Consider the following 21,376-nt stretch of genomic DNA (forward strand, 5'->3'; position numbering starts at 1 on the left):
CTTCAGTGTCCTTCGTGGACTGACCAAAATGTGACTCAGTGAAAGAGCCTCATGTGGTTTTTGAATAGTTCAGTACTTTTAAGATACATTGGTATATGATAAATAATTGGTAAACCCCTAATCTCCTAGCACAATTAAGGAGGGTAATTAGAATATTGTGGTTAAATAACTGAGTAACAAGTAAACAGGGACTGAGTTCGGGCAGCCTTGTCTTATATAATGGTCAGGAACGTAGTGGTCTACATTGTATAGGTCAGTGGGAACCCATCAGGCCATAATTAAAAGAGGTTTCAGAAGACTTCAGAAAAATAGTAGTTAATGCACATCAGTCCGGAGAGGGTTGCAGATCACTTTCTAAACATTTGGGGTTTCATCCACTCATTCTGATAGACTGCACATTGAAAAACGTGTTTGTAGAAATCGGGACTGGCCAAGTTGCTCCCAAAAGCAACCCAGACAATCATCCCGGACATCATAAAAAAACCTAGAGTAACATCTAGTGTGACCTGCAGGTCTCTCTCAGTGCAGCTAACGTTGGAGTTCATATCTCAACAATAAGAAAAGGATTAAACATTAATGGGTTTTGTGGGAGGATAGCCTGAAAGGAAACATTTGTTCTCTAAAAAAACAAATTGCCACCTGTTTCAATCTTGCAAAAGAGAAACAGAATAATCCACAAGGCTAATGGAAGAATGTTCTCTGGTCAGATGAGTCAACGGTACAACTTTTTGGCCAGTGTTTTAGAAAACAAACACTGCTTTCCAACAGAAGAAACTCGTTCTGACCATCAAGCCTGGTGGTGGGAGTGTCATGGTAAGGAACACTGTGCTGTGTCATTGACACAATACTAAGACTGATTCCAAATTCATCCTCAGGGCCTGTACCTTGTCCTGAAGTACAGATGACAGGTGCTGCTCTCTGCCTTTAAAGTTACAATGACATGACGTTCGCTACACCGGTTTCAGGCTCCTTGTATCCTTTTGAGAATTACTTGCTATGAAACCTGCACCACAAGCCTCCAACTGCACATTGTCCATACTGACAACATTGGTAAAAATTCTTGTAGATCATAAGAGTGTCAAAATGTCTACTCTCCAATAATCTTATTGTCTCTTAACAACACTTAACTGCATGCGTAACAACAAATTACTTCATTGCATGAGAAAATAGAGCAGACTGGATCTGTGTTTACAATGTCGGTATAACTGACTTCAGTCATTAATAATAATCCTTTAATAGCCCTAAACCTAGAGCTTTCCCCAGAAAGGGAGGATTTTGATACTGTGGATGTTTACAGATTTGTAATCTAATACAATAATTTTCACTGAAATTGTCATGTATTTTGTTTTCTCAGCTTGCAATTTAGAAAATGTATACATCTCTTGTTCTTTCAGGTTGCCCATGACATGCCTGTGTGTGTTAGCAGAAATATAAATAACTGCAAAACTACTATGAATTGTACTTTAACACTTATTTATGAGGACATATAACAGGTTTAGGAATCTGAATATTATTTTAATTGAGTATTTAAACCACCGTATGTTCCACTATTTCGCTGAGAGAGCCTTGATTTTTAATCAGGCAGAATGGAGGTCAACCCTTGCACTGCAGCCATTACAACATTCCCCCGAAGTGAAATGATTAAACAAGCACTTATTTCATATTCATGCTAATGGCAGTAGACCCAGTTAAACCAATACAAACCAGGCATATTTTAGGTGCTTTTTAGTTCTGTATGGGCATGTTTTTCTTTTTGCTGGGCTGCAAAGAGCGTTGCTGGAGCTGTACTTAGGGTCCTGATAGCAAGAGCAGTAGCTGAGCTTAATCTCTGACTGAGACAGGAAGGGCTGCGAGAAACGGGCGAAACTGGGAACAACATTTTTTTTTAAAGAAGTAAAGGAAATAAAGAAATCTGCGACTTCGAAAAGCATGAATGAACCGCTGAGAAACCGATGTTATTTCGGTGCATCTGCAGAGAAGTGAAAACTAAAACCAAATAAATTAGCTGAGCAAGTTAAAAACGATCGAAAAGGCCGAGCCTCGGCGGGGTTAGAAAAATAATATTTAATTTTTTTTATCATTTCAAGTGATTACATTTGCATTCCACTGCTAACTTCTCAATGTTCTCATGTCAACATGGACGGCGTCTACGTGTGAAACGCACGGAGAAACTTCTCTTTAAAAAAAAGTAGACCCGAGCTAAATGACTTGGCGACAGAAAGCAGCACTTTGTAGACGTGATCGAAGTAGTTGGCAACAAATAATGAACATTAAATGCATATTGTTGTAGTTAGTTAAAATTTACAAGCGTCTCTCGGGGCCTTAAAAAGGTACGATATATGTGCAGCTGGGTTTTGGAGCTATTTTACTGAGGCGGGGAATAGAGCGATGATATGAACAGTGTATTCTTTAAAATTGTGATAATGGCAAGGGTCTGTCATGTCACCTCGCTTTAGTTTTGAATAATCGTGAAAATGTACGTTTACTCCAAGCCAGCAGCCATGAGATCACGTGAATCTGCACGTTTTCTACGGTGAATAAACAGGATCCAAATGGTAAATATGTATCTTTTTTTGTTTTTGCATATAGTATCTACATTCGCAACTAAATACATACTTTGCTCTTTACCCTCTGGTGTGTGGCTTTGCAGCCTGCGCGTAGAATGAAACATCTGAGATTGTTGCTTTACTGTAACCAAAACTTCCCGGATTGTTCTGTTTGACGTTTCCATGAAAGTCTTTTGCAAGTCGAGTTGTTCCTTGTGTTGACGATGTTTTCACTCTTAAAAATCCTTTTATATTTTCTTATTTTTATCTTGGTTGTATGCAGTCTGTGAGCGGATTCGAAGTGCTTGCCTAAAACGCATAGTTCATAGACTACTGAAGAACTTAAGTAAATCTTTTTTTGCTTTTCGTTCTCATTAAGGCTGCTGAAATAACTTGTCATAGAAAAGCTACCTCGATTTTGTGTTTTGTGTAATATATTGAACTGCTGCTTTTTCTTGTGGTTGTAATGGCATAGGCATGCTGATTTTAATTAGTTTCTTCATGGATTTTTATGGCCCTATGGTCGTACTGTAATCGTTGTACAGACGTAGGAGTGAATATCTGGAAATGGAACAACTGCTGTTTCTTCCAGATCTCGAAACTGCTGCAGAATATTCCTCTGGCGCGTTTTCAAGCACCTCCTCCTTGATAAACTGAGAAGCTGTTGTGCGAGAACACCACAACATCTGGGATTGGGGGGACAACGAATGAGTTCTGTGAAACCAAAATCCTTCATGTTACATGTAGCATACTTCAAATCCCAGGTGTGGCCACTCAGCACTCGAAAGTGGAAAACCTGAAGTGCTTGAGCTCAAGTCTTTGCAAGGATGGCTTGATTGATATCCACCGTCATGCAGTATATTGTGGTTAATCGCCACACTCTTACTTTTTGTTCTAGAGAGAAGTGCACAAATCATTAAATATTCTTTTTTTTCGTTCCAGGAAGTAGTTTTAGCATTTTTATTTTTAAGTTGCTCTCATGCTGACAGGTTTTGCCACAGCTAAGGCAACGCTTTTGAGAGTTCAGAGAAATACAAAGCAAAAAGTCAGTATTTAAGTGAAGGCCCCTGGAAACTCACCAGCAAACTGAACTGACTTTCATTTTATTGCTTTGTCATGTGTTCATGCATGGGATTGACTGTACCCTGTGCTTCAGCTGGGTGAATCAATCTGAAATCACTGAAAGGTCCTTGTTTTGTCATGAAACTAAACGTTTGTAAAACAGGGAAGCTTAAATCATACCCTTGAAGCTTTTCCTATTCCTTTAAATACCAGAGAAGCATTGTTTTGTATTTTGCCTGTCATTTAATCAGTTGCCTAAGTCTTTTTTTTCTTCGTTGATACATTTAATTGGTTTACAGATGGAGTGGAAAATGAAATTGTCGTGCCATGCTTTTTTTTTGTCCAGTGGTGAAAAATTAAAAAGTTGCAACACCCCTGTCCTTTCCTGCATGGCACCCGTGGGTTCAGCTTGCAGAACTCACTGGCTCTTTCTGCAGCTGTGTCTCTGCTTGGAAAAGGATGATTGAAACGAAAGATATAAGCCAATTTCTCAGAATCTGGGAATTAAATACGTGGGAAGCAGAAAAATAGAAAAGACTTCAAAGATACACCCATCTACTAGCTGTAACAGATTTTTTCACAGTAAATAATCTCTGTTTTGTTAAAAGTAACCAGAACTGCAGGTTTCAATTTAGTAATCCACTTGTGCTTGCTTCCTAAGTGTTTAGTAGACATTTTATGCCTGCATTTGCCTACTGTAGGATGATGAGGTTACATAAATGTGGGCTGTATTATGATGAATATTGTTTTAGTTTGTTTGATGTTTTAATCTACCGGTTATCTTTTTCTGGTGTTTGTTTTATAGAGTGTTCTGAGCATGGTGTTAACTAGACCTGTATGCTACTGCTTCTGTAACAGAGAGTATGATGCCTTCTTATACAGGTTATGTTTTTTTTTAAGAAGTAGGTCATGATTTAACATAAATAGTGAAGGTGTGTACACAATGATTGTCAGTGGGGAAAATCTGTAAGAAAACTACAAATAAGTTGGAGTTCTTGTACTTGTTAAAAAAACAAGACATGCTGGATATGTAAATCAAGACCTGTGCCAATTAAATTATTTTTCAAAGAAGTGATTCTTTTTCAGACAGGTGTCTTCATCTCCACTCTCCTGACAAAGCTCTTTTGTGATTGTGATTCACGTTCTCTCCTTTTCTATTTATTGCTTCTAGTCTGCTGTCTTTCACCTCATGAGTGTTAACCGTCTTTCACGCCTTTGCTAGCGTGCAGGCTGAACGAGCTGGGCTCGTTCTTTTGCACTTTGTAGCAACAGGTGTCAGGGATCCTTGTGAGAGCAGAGGGAACTTTGTGACAGAGGCACTGCTGCAATTTGCAGCAAGTCTCCCTCATCTTTTGTGCTCTGGTCAAGGCAGAGAATAATAATAATAATAATGATGATGATTGCTTAAACTTATATAGCGCTTTTCTGGACACTCCACTCAAAGTGCTTTATAGGTAATGGGGACTCCCCTCCATCACCCCCACCACAGAATGTGGTGGCTGTGAAGACCAGGGCTTAGACATCTGTACAAATGGAATCCGATAGCAGGTTGGATCAGCTCAAGGGAAAGAGGAAGTAAAGCATTGTTCCTTAACCTATTCTTGAGCATTCTGAAACTTCACTGGGAAAATGAGAGATTCCTGCCATGGATCTGAAAAAAAACTCTAAAACCTACACAAGACTGACATTAATTCAGAAGCAAGAATCGGAGCTCCAGCATTTTAGTCAGGGTGTGGGTTTTGCCGTTTCAACTGTAAAGTCAGTACAGTCTGTGTTGTGTACATGTAGATCCCTCTCAGTGCAAATTTCCTGTTAAAGACTGAGCTGTCCCACAGAAATCTGGACGAGGGCCAGGGCTGTGCTGACAACAAAATATATGGTTTTGTTTTGCTGTAGATTGAAATTGGTTGCTAAAACATTGGTAAAATCTCCTTTTGAGCATTTCTTGGGGAGGAAAAAGTGAATGTGATAATGCAGTTCATTTTTAACCTTTCACCTGTCACTAAAAAATCTGCCAAACTAAAAATGCTGCAGAATCTGGTTGGTGGTGCTGCATGGAGTTAAATCCTGCAGCTGATGATGCTGTACAGAACATAGCTGCAGTAACCGTTTCGAACGTGGAGACACAGGGCTGACTAAGTTCTTGAATTTAATCTTTTTTGTGCTCTTAAAACTAAATCGCCTGTAATATTGCATAAATAAAGAAGGTCGTCTTTCTTAATTAAAAAGATGAACTGTACAGTAAAGGTCACTGGAAAATTTGCTTAACTTTCTGGAGGTTTTATTTAATTCTTTGCATGATAATTCATACACAGCACTTTGAAGTGAACTTGCTACAGGCTTCCACATGCTTTCTGTGAACAACAGTCATCGGGACCTGTATCTGGGAAAGGGCAAAACCCTTTTTTTAACTTGGTTTTTTGCCACTTCAAAATGAGAGATATCCCTGATATTGAAGGGCATGCAGGTATGATAAAGGAAGGACATGTGAGATTTAATTATTTCGGTGATTTATTAAGGTATTTGTAAATAAGTAAAAAAGTATTTGACTACATTTTACACCTTAAATATTCATATTTTATATGGTGTAAGGGCAGCGTGGTTCTAAATTGTATTGTGCGTTTTTTAATGGGGAGCATTATGGGCCAGTATTGGGTTTTACCAAATTGCGATCCATGGAGATTCTGATATCTGGGATTTCTATTCTAAAGTGACATGAAGTGTTGAGACCAGACACTAACATTAAATCATATAATGCAGTGTTGCAGTTCGGATTGCTAACAATGAGTGTAAACATTGGAAATTCTTTTGTGTGTGACAGAAGTAGTTCTTTATTTAGCAGTCAGTCACAATAAATGTTCATTTCCAAAAAGTCAGGTGCAAATTCTGCTGATCTGGTCTTGATGAGTTTGTCAGGTTGGAAAGGACATTTTCTGGATTCACTTCTCCTTTTTGTTTAAATAAATTGATTGCACAATTGTTGATTAGACAACAATATAGTAGGGCAGTTTGTTTACTGCAGAATATGTTACTGTTCTAGTAATATTATGTTTTTTAAATTGCAGGTTTTTCTAGGTTTCCAAACATGGGTGACATGAAGACCCCAGATTTTGATGACCTTTTGGCTGCTTTTGACATCCCTGATGCCACCAGCTTGGATGCCAAAGAGGCTATTCAGGCCAGCCACGATGAGGCTGAGGGTCATTTGAAACCTGCTGGAATATGCATGGACGAGAACATATCTGTCCACCATACAATCCCAGCCTCCGACGTCCCTGCGGTCAGTGTGATTGTGAAGAACACCAGCCGCCAAGAGTCCTTTGAGTCTGGTTCCGAGAAGGACAGTGGTCACCTTGGACACGGCTTGTTACATAATGGGTTCCGGAGTTCAGGTACCATCGCGGATCCCCACCACATGGGCCAGAGCAGCTGTGGGAAGTTTGAGCCACCCTTCATGAACGGAGATAACCCGAGCGGCTTCTTGGAGAAAGTGGACACCCTCAAGGCTGAAAGGGAGACGTCTTTGTCCCAGTTTAGTCCCATCTCGAGCCCTGAACCCGAGGAATCCCAGGATAACGGAATTGACGGGAGACCACCACAGGAGGAGAGACCTTATTTCCCCGCTGCTCCTACGTTTGTGTCTGCCGAGCGCTCAGTCCTGGACAGTCTGAGAAAGGTCCCGGAGTACAGCATGTTTGACCAGTGCTCTAAGAGAGAACCAATGAGTGAGACTGGAAACTGCTTTGAAAACCAGGAAAACAGCCAATCGGAGGAGTATAGGACACCGCAAAAAGGGGATGACGGCATCAAAGAAAATGTTAAAAGGGCCAGCTTTCTTGAAAGCCCCCTGCTCCCCTTTGATGATCTTCACAGCAATAACGTTGGTCAGCCAAATAATTCTTTTTTCACTGAGACTAGCTTAGGCTCCTCCATTCCGCCTCGCCAGCGCATCAAACCAGCCAACTCCAAGCTGTCGTCCTGCCTGGCAGCGCTGGTGGCACTGAACGCCAAAAAAGTTGCAGAGGTCCCAAAAGAGGAGGAGCTGCCCATATCCAGAGACCCCTTCGTATCGGTAAAGGAGCATGTGAAGGCTAATCCTAAAGTGCCCAAGTCTCCAAAGAGCCCAAGAAGTCCCCTGGAGGTAGTGAAGCGATCTAACAAGCAGCCAGACAGTCCTATGAGTGTCTACAGTGACAGCAGTGGCAAAGCATCTCCTTCTCTGGCGGCTGGTTCCCCTCCTGCTATCCCAAGAGTCAGAATAAAGACCATTAAAACCTCCTCTGGGCAAATCAAGCGAACTGTCACCAGTGTGTTACCCGATTCTGAGCTGGAAGAGCTCCAGTCTCCCCCTGAAATGTCCCCAGCCCAGTACATAGCTGGTGATGAGTTGACATCCAGGCCCACAGCCTGCACACCCCCTTCTCACGGTGTTACCAGTGAGATTGTTCTTGAAAACGGAAGGAGTAAAACCAACCACAGAAACACACCCCCGGTTTCTGCGCCGCCGCCGCCGCCACCACCTGTGGCAGCTTCAAAGACCACATGTGTCAAATCAGAAGGAACTCCTAACAAGAACGCTGCATCGCACCCTTCAGCGCCCTTTCGGAAAGCCAGCAGTGCCATCATGAGGGTTGTGAATGTCGTCCAGCAGCAGCAGCAGCAGCAAAAACGGCAGAAGCCCGCGATGGTTCAGGTGGCCAGCCCTGCCAACAGCAGCCTCCTTCCAAAAGCTGTCCACTTGGCCAACCTGAACCTGGTCCCTCACAGTGTTGCTGCCTCGGTCAGTGCAAGATCCACGACCCCCTGCCAGAGCCAGTCCCAGCTTGCCTCTCCCATGGTGTGCAGCTCAGTTCCTCTGGTGCACCAGATCAAAAAAGCTGCCCCTCAGCTCCCACCCTCGATTGCGCCCAGTGGGGCTGTAGGGACCTTGAACAGACTCTTAAATGCGGCCAACCCTGTGCCATCTTACATTCCTAACCTCTGCCCGCCCCCGGAGTGTAACATCCGATTGCCGGCACGGGGCTATCGCTGCTTGGAGTGTGGGGACTCCTTCGGGCTGGAGAGGAGCCTGGCGTACCACTATGGCAGGAGAAGCGTGCACATCGAGGTGGCCTGCATGCACTGTGCGAAGACCCTGCTGTTCTTTAACAAGTGCAGCTTGCTGGCGCACGCCCGGGAGCACAAGAACAAAGGGATCGTGATGCAGTGCACCCAGCTCTTCATGAGGCCCATCTCCTCGGACCAGATGTTCCTGCCCGCTCCCAGCAGCCCCTGCGCCCCCGTAGTCCCCCGGGCCCCGCAACTCGTGTCTGGCCCTGCGGCCCAAGCAAGTCCTGCCAAGAGCCAGCCGGTCATGCCTTTGTACCCAGACAGAATCATTCGGCACGGCCTGAGGTGCCTGGACTGCAGCAAGCAGTTTTCCGATTACCCTTCGCTAGCAGGTCATTACCAGAGGTCCTCGGAGAACACGGAAGGCCTGGTAGGTGGTAGTTTCATGTTGTATTGAGAAAGGTATTACGACACTTTGATTTTTTTTTATTATTGAGCTGTCTCCCTCTGCTTTTGGATTGAATCTGTAGCAAGTAGTAGAAATGGGTTCTAGCTGAATGGGTGCAAAGGGTGGGAGTTACCAAGGGGAAAAAAACAACAAAAACATACAGGGCTGTTTTTTTTTTTCTGCTAGCCTTGAGGCTTCTAATGATTCCGTGCTCCACGACGTGCGTGACAAGACTTTGCAGTTTGCTTGTTTTTTGCCTCCTCATCTTGTGCAGACATGCCAAGTGTGCATGATGATGCTGCCGAACAAGTGCAGCTACAGGGCTCACCAGAGAATCCACGCACACAAGTCGCCTTACTGCTGCCCTGAGTGTGGGGCTGTGAGCCGCTCGGCAGACTTCCAGAAGCACGTCAAGGAGAACTGCCTTCACTATGCACGCAAGTTTGGCTACAAGTAAGTAAGCTAGCGCTTTGGTGACAGCTTGGAGGGGGAAACAGTCATTCAGGGCTGTTGGATGTTTTGTTAACTTTGCTGTTAATTGTGGCTTAGGGCTAAGGTTTTGTGTGATCGTCGTTCATTTAGTTGATTTAGGCTCCCTACTTGCTGTAAAAAGAGCAAAGAAATCATCCGTGTTCGCAGTGTCCCAGAATCCTTTTCTGCTTAACTATGTAGCCATTGCACATCGAACAGAACGTTTGTTTGGTACGTACCATATTGGAAATAAGCGTGGGAATAGCAGACGGAATTGGTATGTAGTGCAGAATTCAATTGACAGAGGAGTATATTTTTTGTAAACAAGAAATTGTGTAAAATATTGAAGTGTATGATAAAGTGTTGACATGGCCCAATGTGATTTGTTGCCCGACAGCCAATCCCCTATACCGTGCGGCTGTCAGAAACTGACGTTCGCCGGCACTGCTCAGAAAACGCTCAGCAGTTATTTTCATATGTTTTGGTACTGCCTAAAAAATCAACAATTTCAGTTTCAACTGTTAGGAACACAGTTGGGAATTTTAGGCTAGATCATTTTCCGCCTTTATTCTTCAACAGTGACCTCTCATTTTTCATTCCACCTTGTAAAAAAATCTGCAGTTTTTACTACTACTCCTCCCACTTTAATAATCTTACTTTATTTGCTATGGGAAGAACAGAGAAACGGCATCACATGATTGATGACTTAGCTTATTGACACAATATGCTCCTCTTAGGAAATATACTGGCTGTTTAACAGATCGATTGATTTCAGTGTGCTTGGAATCCCTTTTTTACTTACCTTCACTCAGATGGTGTTGAGCCCCTGCTGTTGATGAGCTCTGTTAAAGATATGTATCTGATGCTGCAGGTAGTGGTTTACATTTCTGTTCAGTTATTCACTATTCTTTATGGATATATACATTTCATCATGTATATGTATCATTTGGTATACAGTCATATGTATGTCCCTTTTATTTTGTTCTTAAAATGTGTGGGAGAATGAAAGGAAGCTGTTAAGCTCTGTGTAAGGCAAACGTTGGTGTCCCGAACAATGTATTCATCTGTCTGCTTATTTTCTGTAATAACAAATCGTGCTTACGTGTGCATGTTTGCTTAATGCAGTTTGCATTGTATACCTACTTTATGCTAATACATCTGTTTCCATAGTTATTTCCAGTATTGCATTATTTCATAACAAAAGCCGCGACAGTGAGCTCAGCGGTGTGTATACATCTCTACAGAAAGGACCCTTGCATCATAGTTTATCTGACTGTGCAGAAGGGAAAGAATTATGGGGCATAAAAAGCACCTTTTTGTATAGATTGAATTGCTCATAATTGGGCAGGTGGGTGGTCAGTAACAGACCTCTCTTTTTTTCCCCCCTTCAGCAGAATTGCACCCTGAGCTCCCCGAAGTAACTGTAGTGGACTTGAGACAGAATGCTGGTGTGGTTTCTTTCAGTTGGGCCTGCTTGTGTTCTTGCAGGTGTCTTCACTGTGACGTCATCTTCATGTCCTTTTATGTTCTGAAGTCTCACATTGAGGAGAAACACTGCGAGGTGTTTTTCAAGTGCTCCATCTGTCCGATGGCCTTTAAATCTCCCGACAGCAGCGTAGTGCACATTAAGAACAAGCATGAAACTTCCAAGGCAGCGCCCCAGTAAGTCAAACGTACGGCTAACTGCATCTCTGCATCTCCGTCCACGCCTCTGTCCTTCCTTTATAGAGTTATTCAGCATTGCATATTTACAAACAAACCATGAGCCTTGTGGTTATTGTGTCCATCTGCCAGCACGCGCAAACTATTGTGTTGTCTGTTATTGGGATGCCCAGTATGTTTTGCTTGCAACAATTAATATTCAGAAAATCATCAATGCTCTTCTACCAAGGTGATAATTTGTTCTAAAATGTCTTTCAGATGAAGAGTTCAATTAGCATGTTGATGAGGGATGGCTTTGTTTGATGTTAAGATTATACATATTTAATATTTTGAGCTAATTTGTGCTTGTTATTCAACCTTTGTGTATATAGTGCACTTGAGCAACTGAAATTCTTTTAATGTAACAACAATTTATCTTTTCACTCGTTTGAATGCATTTTACAGTGGTTGATTTGACAAGGTTCTTCGTGTTGCAGGCTCATCTACAAATGTTCCTGCGAAACGGTTTTTAAAAAGAAGAAGTTATTATTCCAGCACTTCCATCAGAACTCCAGTAAGCTGCTTGTTTGTGTGTTCAAGTGCCCAGAGTGCCAGCTGGTCTTCATACAGAAACAGCTGTTGATGCAGCATTTCAAGGTTTGTAGTGCCACACAAACCTTGTTCTGGGTTGCCTTCACACGTGGCAGGAATCTCTGAGAACCTTTTCCCAGCTGACTTGCTGAACTGAAGGCATCTCGCATCTCTCTCTGCTCTCTCTCTCTGCTCGTTTCTACATTGACTCGAACCAACGTCTTTTTTCTAATTTAGTTTCTGTATAGGAAATGCTTGGAATGGTTTGACTGAACCATCAGAATTGAACGCTTGACCTTAAACGTTGATTGAGACTGAGGGGATATTACTAGGAGTATTGTTGTGGCTTTTATATTTTAGGGTCACATAGTAATGATCTTCTGGTGGTGTGTTATTTAAGGCTGAATTAGAATTGTGGACTGAAGCACTTTGACAAAGTAGTCATATTTTTACTTTTTTTATAAACACTGAAGATGTCCGGGGGTGTGACGTGTTCGGTTGATGTCAGATATGGAGTTGTAAAACTTGCAGGTTTCCGTCTTTCCCGTCCTGCAGTATTTTAAGTCGAGTCTTTTTCTCAGGTCGTCCACGATGGGGTGTATAAAACGGCCGCGGACGAAAGTGTGAGCCACACGCCGGAGGCTGCTCCGGGGAGCCAGGGAGTCGTGCCGGTGAATGGGCAGCCGAAGGTCAATAGCCCCCCTAAACACGCTGCCCCCCCAGCCAGCAAAAAGGAGAGGCCTGCGGCGCAGAAGGCGGCCAGCAAAATCAATTTAAAGAATGCTGGCTGGACCTGTGGGGACTGTTTGCACTGGCTGCCTGATCGAGAGACCTATGTGTCTCACATGAAGAAGAGTCACGCAAAGGTACTTTTTTTTTCCCCCCTTCTTTCATCTCGCTGGTAAGGCCACGCGACGGCCTGCCCGACATATGATTGGGCTGAGCGTGATGGTGCAGACGCCAGCAGTCTGCCATTAGCTAGTGGTGCCTGGGATCCTCCACGTGGGAGCAGGGCAGAGATCTGGCTGCAGAAAGGATGGTGATGGACGAGGACGTTGCTGTTGTACCCTTGAGTGAGGTGCTTCAATCGGAATTGCACAGAAACACCCAGCTGTATTAGTAGAGGCAAACGGGACAAGAAACCAACTTTTTGTTGACCTAAACTGGTTGATGAAAGGCATTAATACTTTAAGTGAAGTGTTTGACAATGATCTCTGTTCTCTTCCTAATTCTTATTTCTTGAAGCCTTCTTCTACCATGCAGACTTGTGTTGTTTGCCTTAGAATATTTTGCCACCTTCTCATCTAGAAGTCGACTGGATTGATCCTTCCTTTTCACTGCATGGCTCTGAAATTCATAACTGTCTACATTAATGTGTAAATATTTTTCCTCTTACTCCACCATTACTTTCTAATAGTTGAATTGGACAATATACGAAGGCTTGCATGTATGCATGCATACCTTCAGCCTATTGTTGTCTACATCCGAAGTGCTTTATTTTGGCAAAGTTTCAGTTTTACATTTGTTGCATACTCTTTACCCTCATGGTCTTGTTGATATGTTGCTTTGTTTCTGTTGTTGAAACAAAGAGTTGATTAAAAAATTTACAGCCATCCTCTGCAGAAATCTTAGAACTCCTTTACTGTCACCACAATCTGAGATTTGGAACTGAGGAATTTGGGATTTTAACCTAATTGGGAAATTATTTAACTCAATGGTTCTCAAACTTTTTGGACCAGGTACCACACCTGATCAAACCAAAGCATCCAAGTACCACCTACAGGTCATCTTCTCATAGGAACCCCAGAAATTCTCAATGACCAACATGAGTGCACGTGTGCGCACACACTCGCGTACACATATAATAAATATTATAATAAACTTTATTTGATATAGTGCCTTTAAAGGTGGCTTCTCAAAGTGCTTTACAGAAAAAAACCAGGAACAACAACAATTAAAAATAAACAATAAAAAAGCACCATTTCAGTGAGAGGGGTGAGCCTGTTTAGTCGAGCAAAGCAGATGTGAATTCATTTTTTGAGCCTTGATACAATTCACAACAGAATCTAACAGATTTTAAATCGTCAGGCATTTTCTTGACGCCACAGGTCTCACGGTGGGTGTTCCAATGCTACCATTCATTTCTGGAGCAACCTCTCCAATTCGTGCAACTATACTGCTGTGTCGGCTTGTCATCGCTCTAGCACCGTCTGTACAAACTCTGACGCATTTTATCCAGTCGATGCCATTCTCTTCGATAAATTCATTCAGAAGCTGAAATATGTGCTCTCCTGTAGTTCCTGTTGGTAGCAGCTTACAGAACAGAAAGTCCTCATGGGACGTACCCTCAAACTCGTATCTAACGTAAATGAGTAAATTGGCCAAATCAGAAACATTTACAGACTCATCTAATTGCAGTGAAAAGCATCTGCTCATCTTAACGAGCTCTATCAGCGTACTCTTGATATCATCCACCATATCAATAATTCTATGAGTGACTGTGTCTTTCAGAGGGGGCAGCAGGTCGAGCTGTTTAGAAGCTTTTTCTCCACACATAATACGTGTCAGCTCTTTTGCCAACGGTAAACAAAGTTCTTCACAAGTAGTGTGGGGCTTACCTGCTTTAACAATCCGCAAACTCCCCATTTCCGTTTCAGGAGTCCATCCTAGAAGTTAAAAGAAGTTTTTATTTCATGCGCTTGGGAGCGAAACATAGAGATGCTCGGTGTATTTTTCTCAAATTAACCTATAGCAGTTTATGTTATCTATCACGCTTTCCTGTGCTCACAAGATTGCCAGCGTTCGTAGCACGCATTGTTCCAAAGTCACGCACATTCTCATTTGCTGGAGATAACTTTTTTTAAATACAATTGGTCACTTATGTGCGTAGCACGCATTCCTATAGAATGGTGTATAATTACATAGTAGCTCTTGTGTCCACTCAAGTATTAGCACGCGCTGTATGGTAGTACGTAGGCTGCATATTCGACACATATTAAAATAGAAAATATGAAAACCCGTCCCGATTTTTCAGTGCACACAACATAGTTCCAGGGTTATATGGCGTACCACCGGGCAAGTGGTACGCGTACCATAGTTTGAGAACCACTGATTTAACTGAATGTGTTTAAGGACTAAAATAAACAGGGTCTTCAAACAGTACATCATACATTTACTTACAGAGCATATGCCACTCCTTGTGGATGGTTTTGTATGAGAATCATCTTATACTTTTCTTACTCCATTTGTAATATTGATGCACATGGTACTTCTATCCACATTGCAACATAATGAAGCAAGTAGGAAGTGTAGCGTCTATTTTGTGAGTGATCTGAAGACTGATCCATGTGTATTTCTTCTTAATGATGACCCGCTGAGTGGTTTTAATACAATGCAGTGCAATTTAAAATTTTATTACTGGGTTTTACAGCCACAGTGAAATTATCCTTAAACTCTGTATTGAACCCATTACGGCCACATTGCAGTTATGGCTAACGATGAATGCAGTTCAGTTCATGGTAGCAATTCACATTGTCATCTGCTGGATTAAATAGTGCAGGTTCAGAGCTTTTGATCTGGTCTCTGCTTTTCCAGGCCAAGTGTCTGTGAGTTTTCGGTTAACAGCGTTGTTAGTTTTACTTTATTTGTATACATGTTCTTTTTATGTAATTCCTTGTAGTTTTGTTGTTATGCATGTTTTTTCCTCTTTAAAAAAATAAACTTGATCCCAATATAAGAAGCTTTGTCTGTAAGACAAGCATCATGCATGTCACACAGAATATTAGCATAAGCAGTAATAATTTAGTCTCTAATTTAATCATCTTTTTATTTGGTTTGGGGTTTTAGGTTTTGGTTTTGAACTAGAGTGTTGTTTCTTAGATCATTTATAGGTTTTGGACATTTACTCTATTGGAAAAGCAAGTGCATTCCTATTCTGCGGAATTTAGTCTGTCCATCATACATTTAAGCAGTAAAATTGTATTCAGGTCTCGCATGAGGGAACAGATGGTTCTCTGCCTCACTTATTACGCTCTTGATTGTGTAACATAGCTAAAATAGACTTGTCCCACATTTTCATCAGTTAATGCATTTTGTCTGAGAATAACGTCCATCATATTTTCAGGGAACTTGATTAGAATTTTAAGCGAGTCCCTGATTGAAAGCCATGAATAAGGCCTTCGTACTCATTCTGCTTCTCCCCATTACGATTAAACCCAATCCAGGAAGAACAGCTCAGTCTCAAGAAGCGTTTGGGTTCTTTCGTTATGCAGATGCGTCAGAGTAATGTAATTGTAATAAAAATGTCACAAGAGCAGTTATCCACTGAGTGCAACTTCTGTGCAGTGATGCTATAAGCAGCAATGAATGGGCATTTAAAGAAACAAGCTATGTTTCTTCATCTTAAAAACATAGACTTGTTAATTAGTAATAATAACAATTTCTGAAGAGCTTTTAAAAGGAGTATGATGAATTTCAAGGACAGAGGCCGCGGTTATGTTATGTTTCTGAATCAAGTACTTATCCTTGTAATAAAAAATGTAAGTGGAGATTTCAAATCTGAATGTTCTGCTTTTTCAGTTCTCTTTGTAGCTCCTTTTCTTTAACCTTGTCGTTCGTCTTATCTTCTCTCTCGGTGCCGCCAGTCAATGAAGAGGTATCCATGCCGGCAGTGCGACAGGTCGTTTAATTCCTCCACCAGCTTACGACGACACATTCGCAACGAGCATGACGGAAAGAAGAAAAGCTACACCTGCTGGTGAGTGTCACAGCCTCGCCAGCCTGGCTCCGAAGTGCGGTGGGAATGCGCCGGGGCTGCTACAGGGGTGGCTCATGGCTTCCTTCTCCCTGCCACAGAACGAAAGGGATTGCGTTCTGCTTTTGGTTGTGATTTAAGTGTTGTGGAATCTTGGCTATAGTGATTTATTTTGAGAAATGATTTTAAGTTTTCAGTCAGTATTCAATTTTGGGTATTAACGGAGAACCTGGTGTATGGTTTAGGGTTAAAGGTGAAAAATCCCATCTGCGCAGAGTCCTGTTTTTCGCCCTTTTCTGATTCCGTGTTCAGTTCCATCTTGTTGGCTTAGGCCGCTGTTATTGCACACCGGTTCGTAAGCATGCATCTCTGTTCAGCGTGCATTTAAAGTCAAACATGAGATCGCGTGTAACCGTGCTTCATTTTTTATACGGATAAAGGTACTGCACAGATGAGAAGAGGACGTTCACGAAACACTTCATGCTGAAGAACCACATTAGTCTGATGCACGGAATTAAAAACCCAGACTTCAGCCAGATGCCAAAATTAGCCCCCCCAGACAACAGCCAGAATAAAACCTCAGCAGAGGTAGTATGACTCTATTCTTCACACTTATCCCTCACATACTGTAGTTCGGGAACTTCAATGTGTGTTTTATCATGGTTCACTATTTGATTTTCTTTAGTGGCCAATTTATTTTCCCTTTCTTCCTTGCATATATAGTGCTATTCTGAAAGCTAAAAATGAATCCCTAGGAATTAAATATAAATGTTAATGTTATGTGAAAGCTGCAGTCTCCCTCACGGGATCAATAAAGTATCTAACATTAGCAGTGAAGACAACACCCTGGGTCTGTCTTGACCAATAAGTAGTCTTAAATTTTTTTTAAGAAAGTCTCCATAAAAGTTCTTTATCTTAAAATTGCTTATTGTTTTAATAATTTTTAAGCAACAGCATAAATTATTTTTAACCTATTTTTAAAATCTTAAGTTTAGATGTTGACATTCTAACAAGGCAACATTTTTCGGTTTCTTTGTGCAATGTTAAAGCTCTTTGTTTTATACAAAGATCTTGGATTATTTTTAGAACTATTTTTAAAAATAGGCTTATATGACATTCAGCACTTTGATTTTCTTTTAGATCGCTCATAAAGTTATAATTAATAAAAGTGTACACTTGAGAAGTTGGCATCTTGGATGCTGTTCCTCCCATATTAGAAGTGTAGTCTCGAGCAGAGCGATCCAGTATCTGACTTCTCACTGACCTCTCTAGCTGGTAACCCATGCAAAAGCCTCGAAAGCCTTTGTATTTGTTTTTTTCAGAAGGAAGTGCAGGTTAGTTCGGGTTATTTTGCGGCCGTGCTGGCAGAGAGGGATACAGTATGTGAACCATGGATTGGGTTAAAGGGTGTGTGACTGGTTGGTTAACGAAGTCAGAATTTCACTCTCTGGTGCGAGTTGTGAGGCCCATCCTTCCTCCCGAGTCTCATCCCTGCTGTGTTTAGTCTCTCGGCACAGTGATGGTTATGAATGTTTCGGCCCTAGGCACACGTGGCCAAGAGGGCCGCCGAGGCAGCCTTTCCAGAAGGACCAGGGGACGCCGTCCCGGCTGCCTCTCCCGCCAAGAGACTGAAGCCGCAGTACAGGTGTTCCAAGTGTGGCTACTCCACGGAGGACAGCGCCGACTTCCAGGGGCACATTCCTCAGCACAAGACGGACGAGAGCACCTCCCAGTGCCTGCACTGCGGCCTGTGCTTCACCTCCCCGCTCTCCCTCAGCCGGCACCTCTTCATCGTCCACAAAGTCAAGGAGCCAGACGAGGAGGAGGAGGAGGAGGAGGAGGAGGACGAGGGGGACCAGGCGGACCAGGCGGACCCGGGGGCGGACAACAGGGACTCAGACCCACTGGAGACGGCGCGGCACGCCCACACCGACGCCGTGGCAGGAGCAGGCGGGCTGCGGTGTGACGACTGCGGCGCGGCCTCTGAGAGCGAAGCTGCGTGTAGCGCTCGCAGGCCGACTCACGGAACGCCGGTTCGGGCGGAGGAAGTAGGACCCGCACAGTGAGCGAGAGAAGCGGTCGACATAAAAGCTGCTACGAGTTCCACGCCATGGGGCAAACAAGGACGCTGTAAACGCTGTATGTCTCTGAGCAGCTTCCACATTTGGTACTTCAGTTCAGTTCCCTCATCTTCTGTTTGGTGTTATAAGGCCTGAGAACATGATGAGACATGTCTCTAGTGTATTTGAGCTTTAACCTCAGAGAAATCCAGGTACAACAAAATGTAAAAATTAAATTAATGTTCCAGTAATAAGGCTGAAATAATCATGTCTGCTTAGAATATATATTTATATATATATTACTCAATTATGTAAGTTGAAATTGACGAGAGATTGCAGTTATTTTTTTATATTTGCCCATACCCTATCCCTAAAGGGCTCTCAATAACTTTTTTTTTTAATATGTAAGCTCTTGGGCACATTTGGTGTAAAACCTCAAAGTGACAGAAAGTTACAGTGCTTTAAGACCTATATCTGGAAAAGAACATTGAAACAGTTTCTTTGTGCTTTTCAGACTCCCGCACTCTGACTGAGCAGTAAGACCAAATGATATTCAGTACAGCTTGGGTTTCACACATCCCCCATGTTAAGAATAACTAGCTGGCAGTTTGTAGAGGAGATAGATTTTCCTGCCCACTCCATACCAAAACTCCTTTCTTGTAACCAAAGTAGCATATTTCCATGCAGGATGAATGTGCATGAATTCCAAACTTATTTCTTCTGTAATAACATAACAAATATAAACTTACGTTTACCACATAAGGTGTTGATTGGACAGTGGCTCCTCGAGGTTCTGTGCTGTCAGTGTTTTAGACCAACTATCTTCATTTACATAAAATTATGAATTACAAATGTGAGAGGAAATGTTGCTAGTGTACCACTGGTATTCATTCAAATGTGTGGTACAAATTCACAAGTTTCCAGATTCAGTCTGCCTGATAACTTTTCTTATTCAAAGAAATTATGACATTTGTTGATCAAATACTTTTTGTGTAGAGGACAAAAAAAAAACTGATCAGGTACATCAGCGAATGCGTTGATGAGTCCAGTTTGGGACTGAGTTTAAATCGGTTTACAAAAAAGGCTGAAATTGTGTTGATCTTGAGATTTTTTAGTCCTGGCAGGAAATAAGATGCAACATTAAAGTATTGACGTTTGAATGCAGGAGAGCGTGAAAGTTACGATGTGCTTTGGTGAACGAGAACTTTGTAGTCATTTCTACCTTCATGAAGCACACTAAGGGCGTGGTGGCAAGATGTTTTTAGGGGAGGTCATTGTACTGTATTGTTGCCATTTAAATGAAAAAAGATTCTCTAAATATCCTATCTCCCATATTACTCAATTTTATAAATTACTTTGGAGATGTATATTTATAGTCATATTGACTTTTTTCATGTGAACTTCCTATTTAAGTGCTGTATACCTTGTGCATTTCTTTCCACATGTTTCTAAGTGTTCCTTTTTTTCTCAAATCCAGAATGCTCCTACTGTTTACTTAAAAGAGGCTAATTTAAAATATTTATCTTGATGAATTGAGATAATGCTCTTTCCAATTTCAGTGTTTTTTTATATACAGCCTGTAAAAAGGAACATTTGTACTTTTTTATAATGTGTACAGTAGCTTAGAGAACCTTGTACAGGCAGCCCTGGGAGGAGAGCTGGTCCCAGGTCATCACGTATGTATTTAACCTGCGTTGGCCTCTGTGCCTTGCTGTATTGTTTACTTCAGATTACTGCAAATAAAAAACACGTCAGAAAAAAGTGTCCTTTGCATAATCTTCTCCCTGTGTGTTTAAAAACTCTCTTGCTGCCAGAAAGAGCATTATTTCAGTGATTTGGGCGTGTTTTGGATTTTTCAATTTTTCAGGCTTCTTCTGAAATCTATGCATGTTTCGTATTAAAACACGTTTTTTCCAAAGATGTTGTGAACCATCCCTTTTTTCTGTTTTTTTTAACACTAGCCAACACATCACCTTTAACAACAGCAAGTCTAGGATAGGAACTGAAAACAAAACAGCTGTGATTACATATTGTAGGATTGCAGTTCTTAGCAGAACCCCAGACTCGTGTCCTGTGGGGATATGTGGTCCAATTGTGGTCAGTCCTGTCATTCGGAAAGAGGGTTTGTGGGAATTGCAATCTCGCTTAGTGCAACAATGTTGTTTGTTCCTTCTTTGCCAGCAGCCATATCGCCCTGCAACTCACAACTGACAGCCCACTGAAGCTCGGCAGGTGTGAGCCTGGTCAGTACCTGGATGGGAGATTCCTGGGAAAAGCTAAGGTTGCTGCTGGAAGTGGTGTTAGTGGGGCCAGTAGGGGGTGCTCACCCTCCGGTCTGTGGGTCCTAATGCCCCAGTATAACAATAGGGATACTATATTGTAAAAAGACGACATCCTTTGGATGCTTCTGGCTTTCTGCGGTCATTTCTTGGAAAGAGTAGAGGTGTTACCTTGGCGTCCTGGCCAAATTTCCCATTGGCCTTTATCAATCATAGTCTCCTATTAATCCCCATCTCTGAACTGGCTTCATCACTGTTCTCCTACCCACTGAGAGCTGATGTGTGGTGAGAGTACTGGTGCACTATGGCTGCCATCGCATCATCCAGGTGGAGCTGCACATCGGTGGTCAGTGGAGGGGATCCCCATTACCTAAATAGCCAGCAACCATATCACCCTGCAGCTCACAACTGGCAACTCAGTGAAGCTAAGCAGGTGTGAGCTTGGTCAGTACCTGAATGGAAAAACTAAGGTTGCT

General features: G+C 42.2%; 1 protein-coding gene across 1 annotated transcript; it reads left to right on the plus strand.

The window, feature by feature from the left end:
* The first annotated feature begins 1,786 nt into the window (after positions 1 to 1,786).
* Positions 1,787 to 20,382, plus strand: znf592 (zinc finger protein 592). Its single transcript, XM_088922088.1, has 9 exons — positions 1,787 to 2,555; positions 6,674 to 9,087; positions 9,380 to 9,558; positions 11,065 to 11,238; positions 11,715 to 11,874; positions 12,390 to 12,674; positions 16,452 to 16,564; positions 17,002 to 17,149; positions 18,106 to 20,382. Exons 2-9 carry the CDS (start codon positions 6,694 to 6,696, stop codon positions 18,625 to 18,627), a joined length of 3,975 nt encoding a protein of 1,324 aa, XP_088778214.1. The 5' UTR covers positions 1,787 to 2,555; positions 6,674 to 6,693; the 3' UTR covers positions 18,628 to 20,382.
* The last annotated feature ends 994 nt before the right edge of the window (positions 20,383 to 21,376 follow it).

Source organism: Atractosteus spatula, chromosome 7 (assembly GCF_055471065.1).
Source record: "Atractosteus spatula isolate fAtrSpa1 chromosome 7, fAtrSpa1.hap1, whole genome shotgun sequence".
Taxonomy (NCBI): Eukaryota; Metazoa; Chordata; class Actinopteri; order Semionotiformes; family Lepisosteidae; genus Atractosteus; species Atractosteus spatula.

What these genes read in the sequence shown, in the direction of transcription:
- znf592 (XM_088922088.1), top strand. Translation starts at nt 6,694, where the DNA reads ATGGGTGACATGAAGACCCCAGATTTTGATGACCTTTTGGCTGCTTTT. An exon ending in TGAAGAAGAGTCACGCAAAG is followed by an intron (nt 12,675 to 16,451) that starts GTACTTTTTTTT and finishes CGGTGCCGCCAG; the next exon opens with TCAATGAAGAGGTATCCATG. An exon ending in AGAATAAAACCTCAGCAGAG is followed by an intron (nt 17,150 to 18,105) that starts GTAGTATGACTC and finishes TTTCGGCCCTAG; the next exon opens with GCACACGTGGCCAAGAGGGC.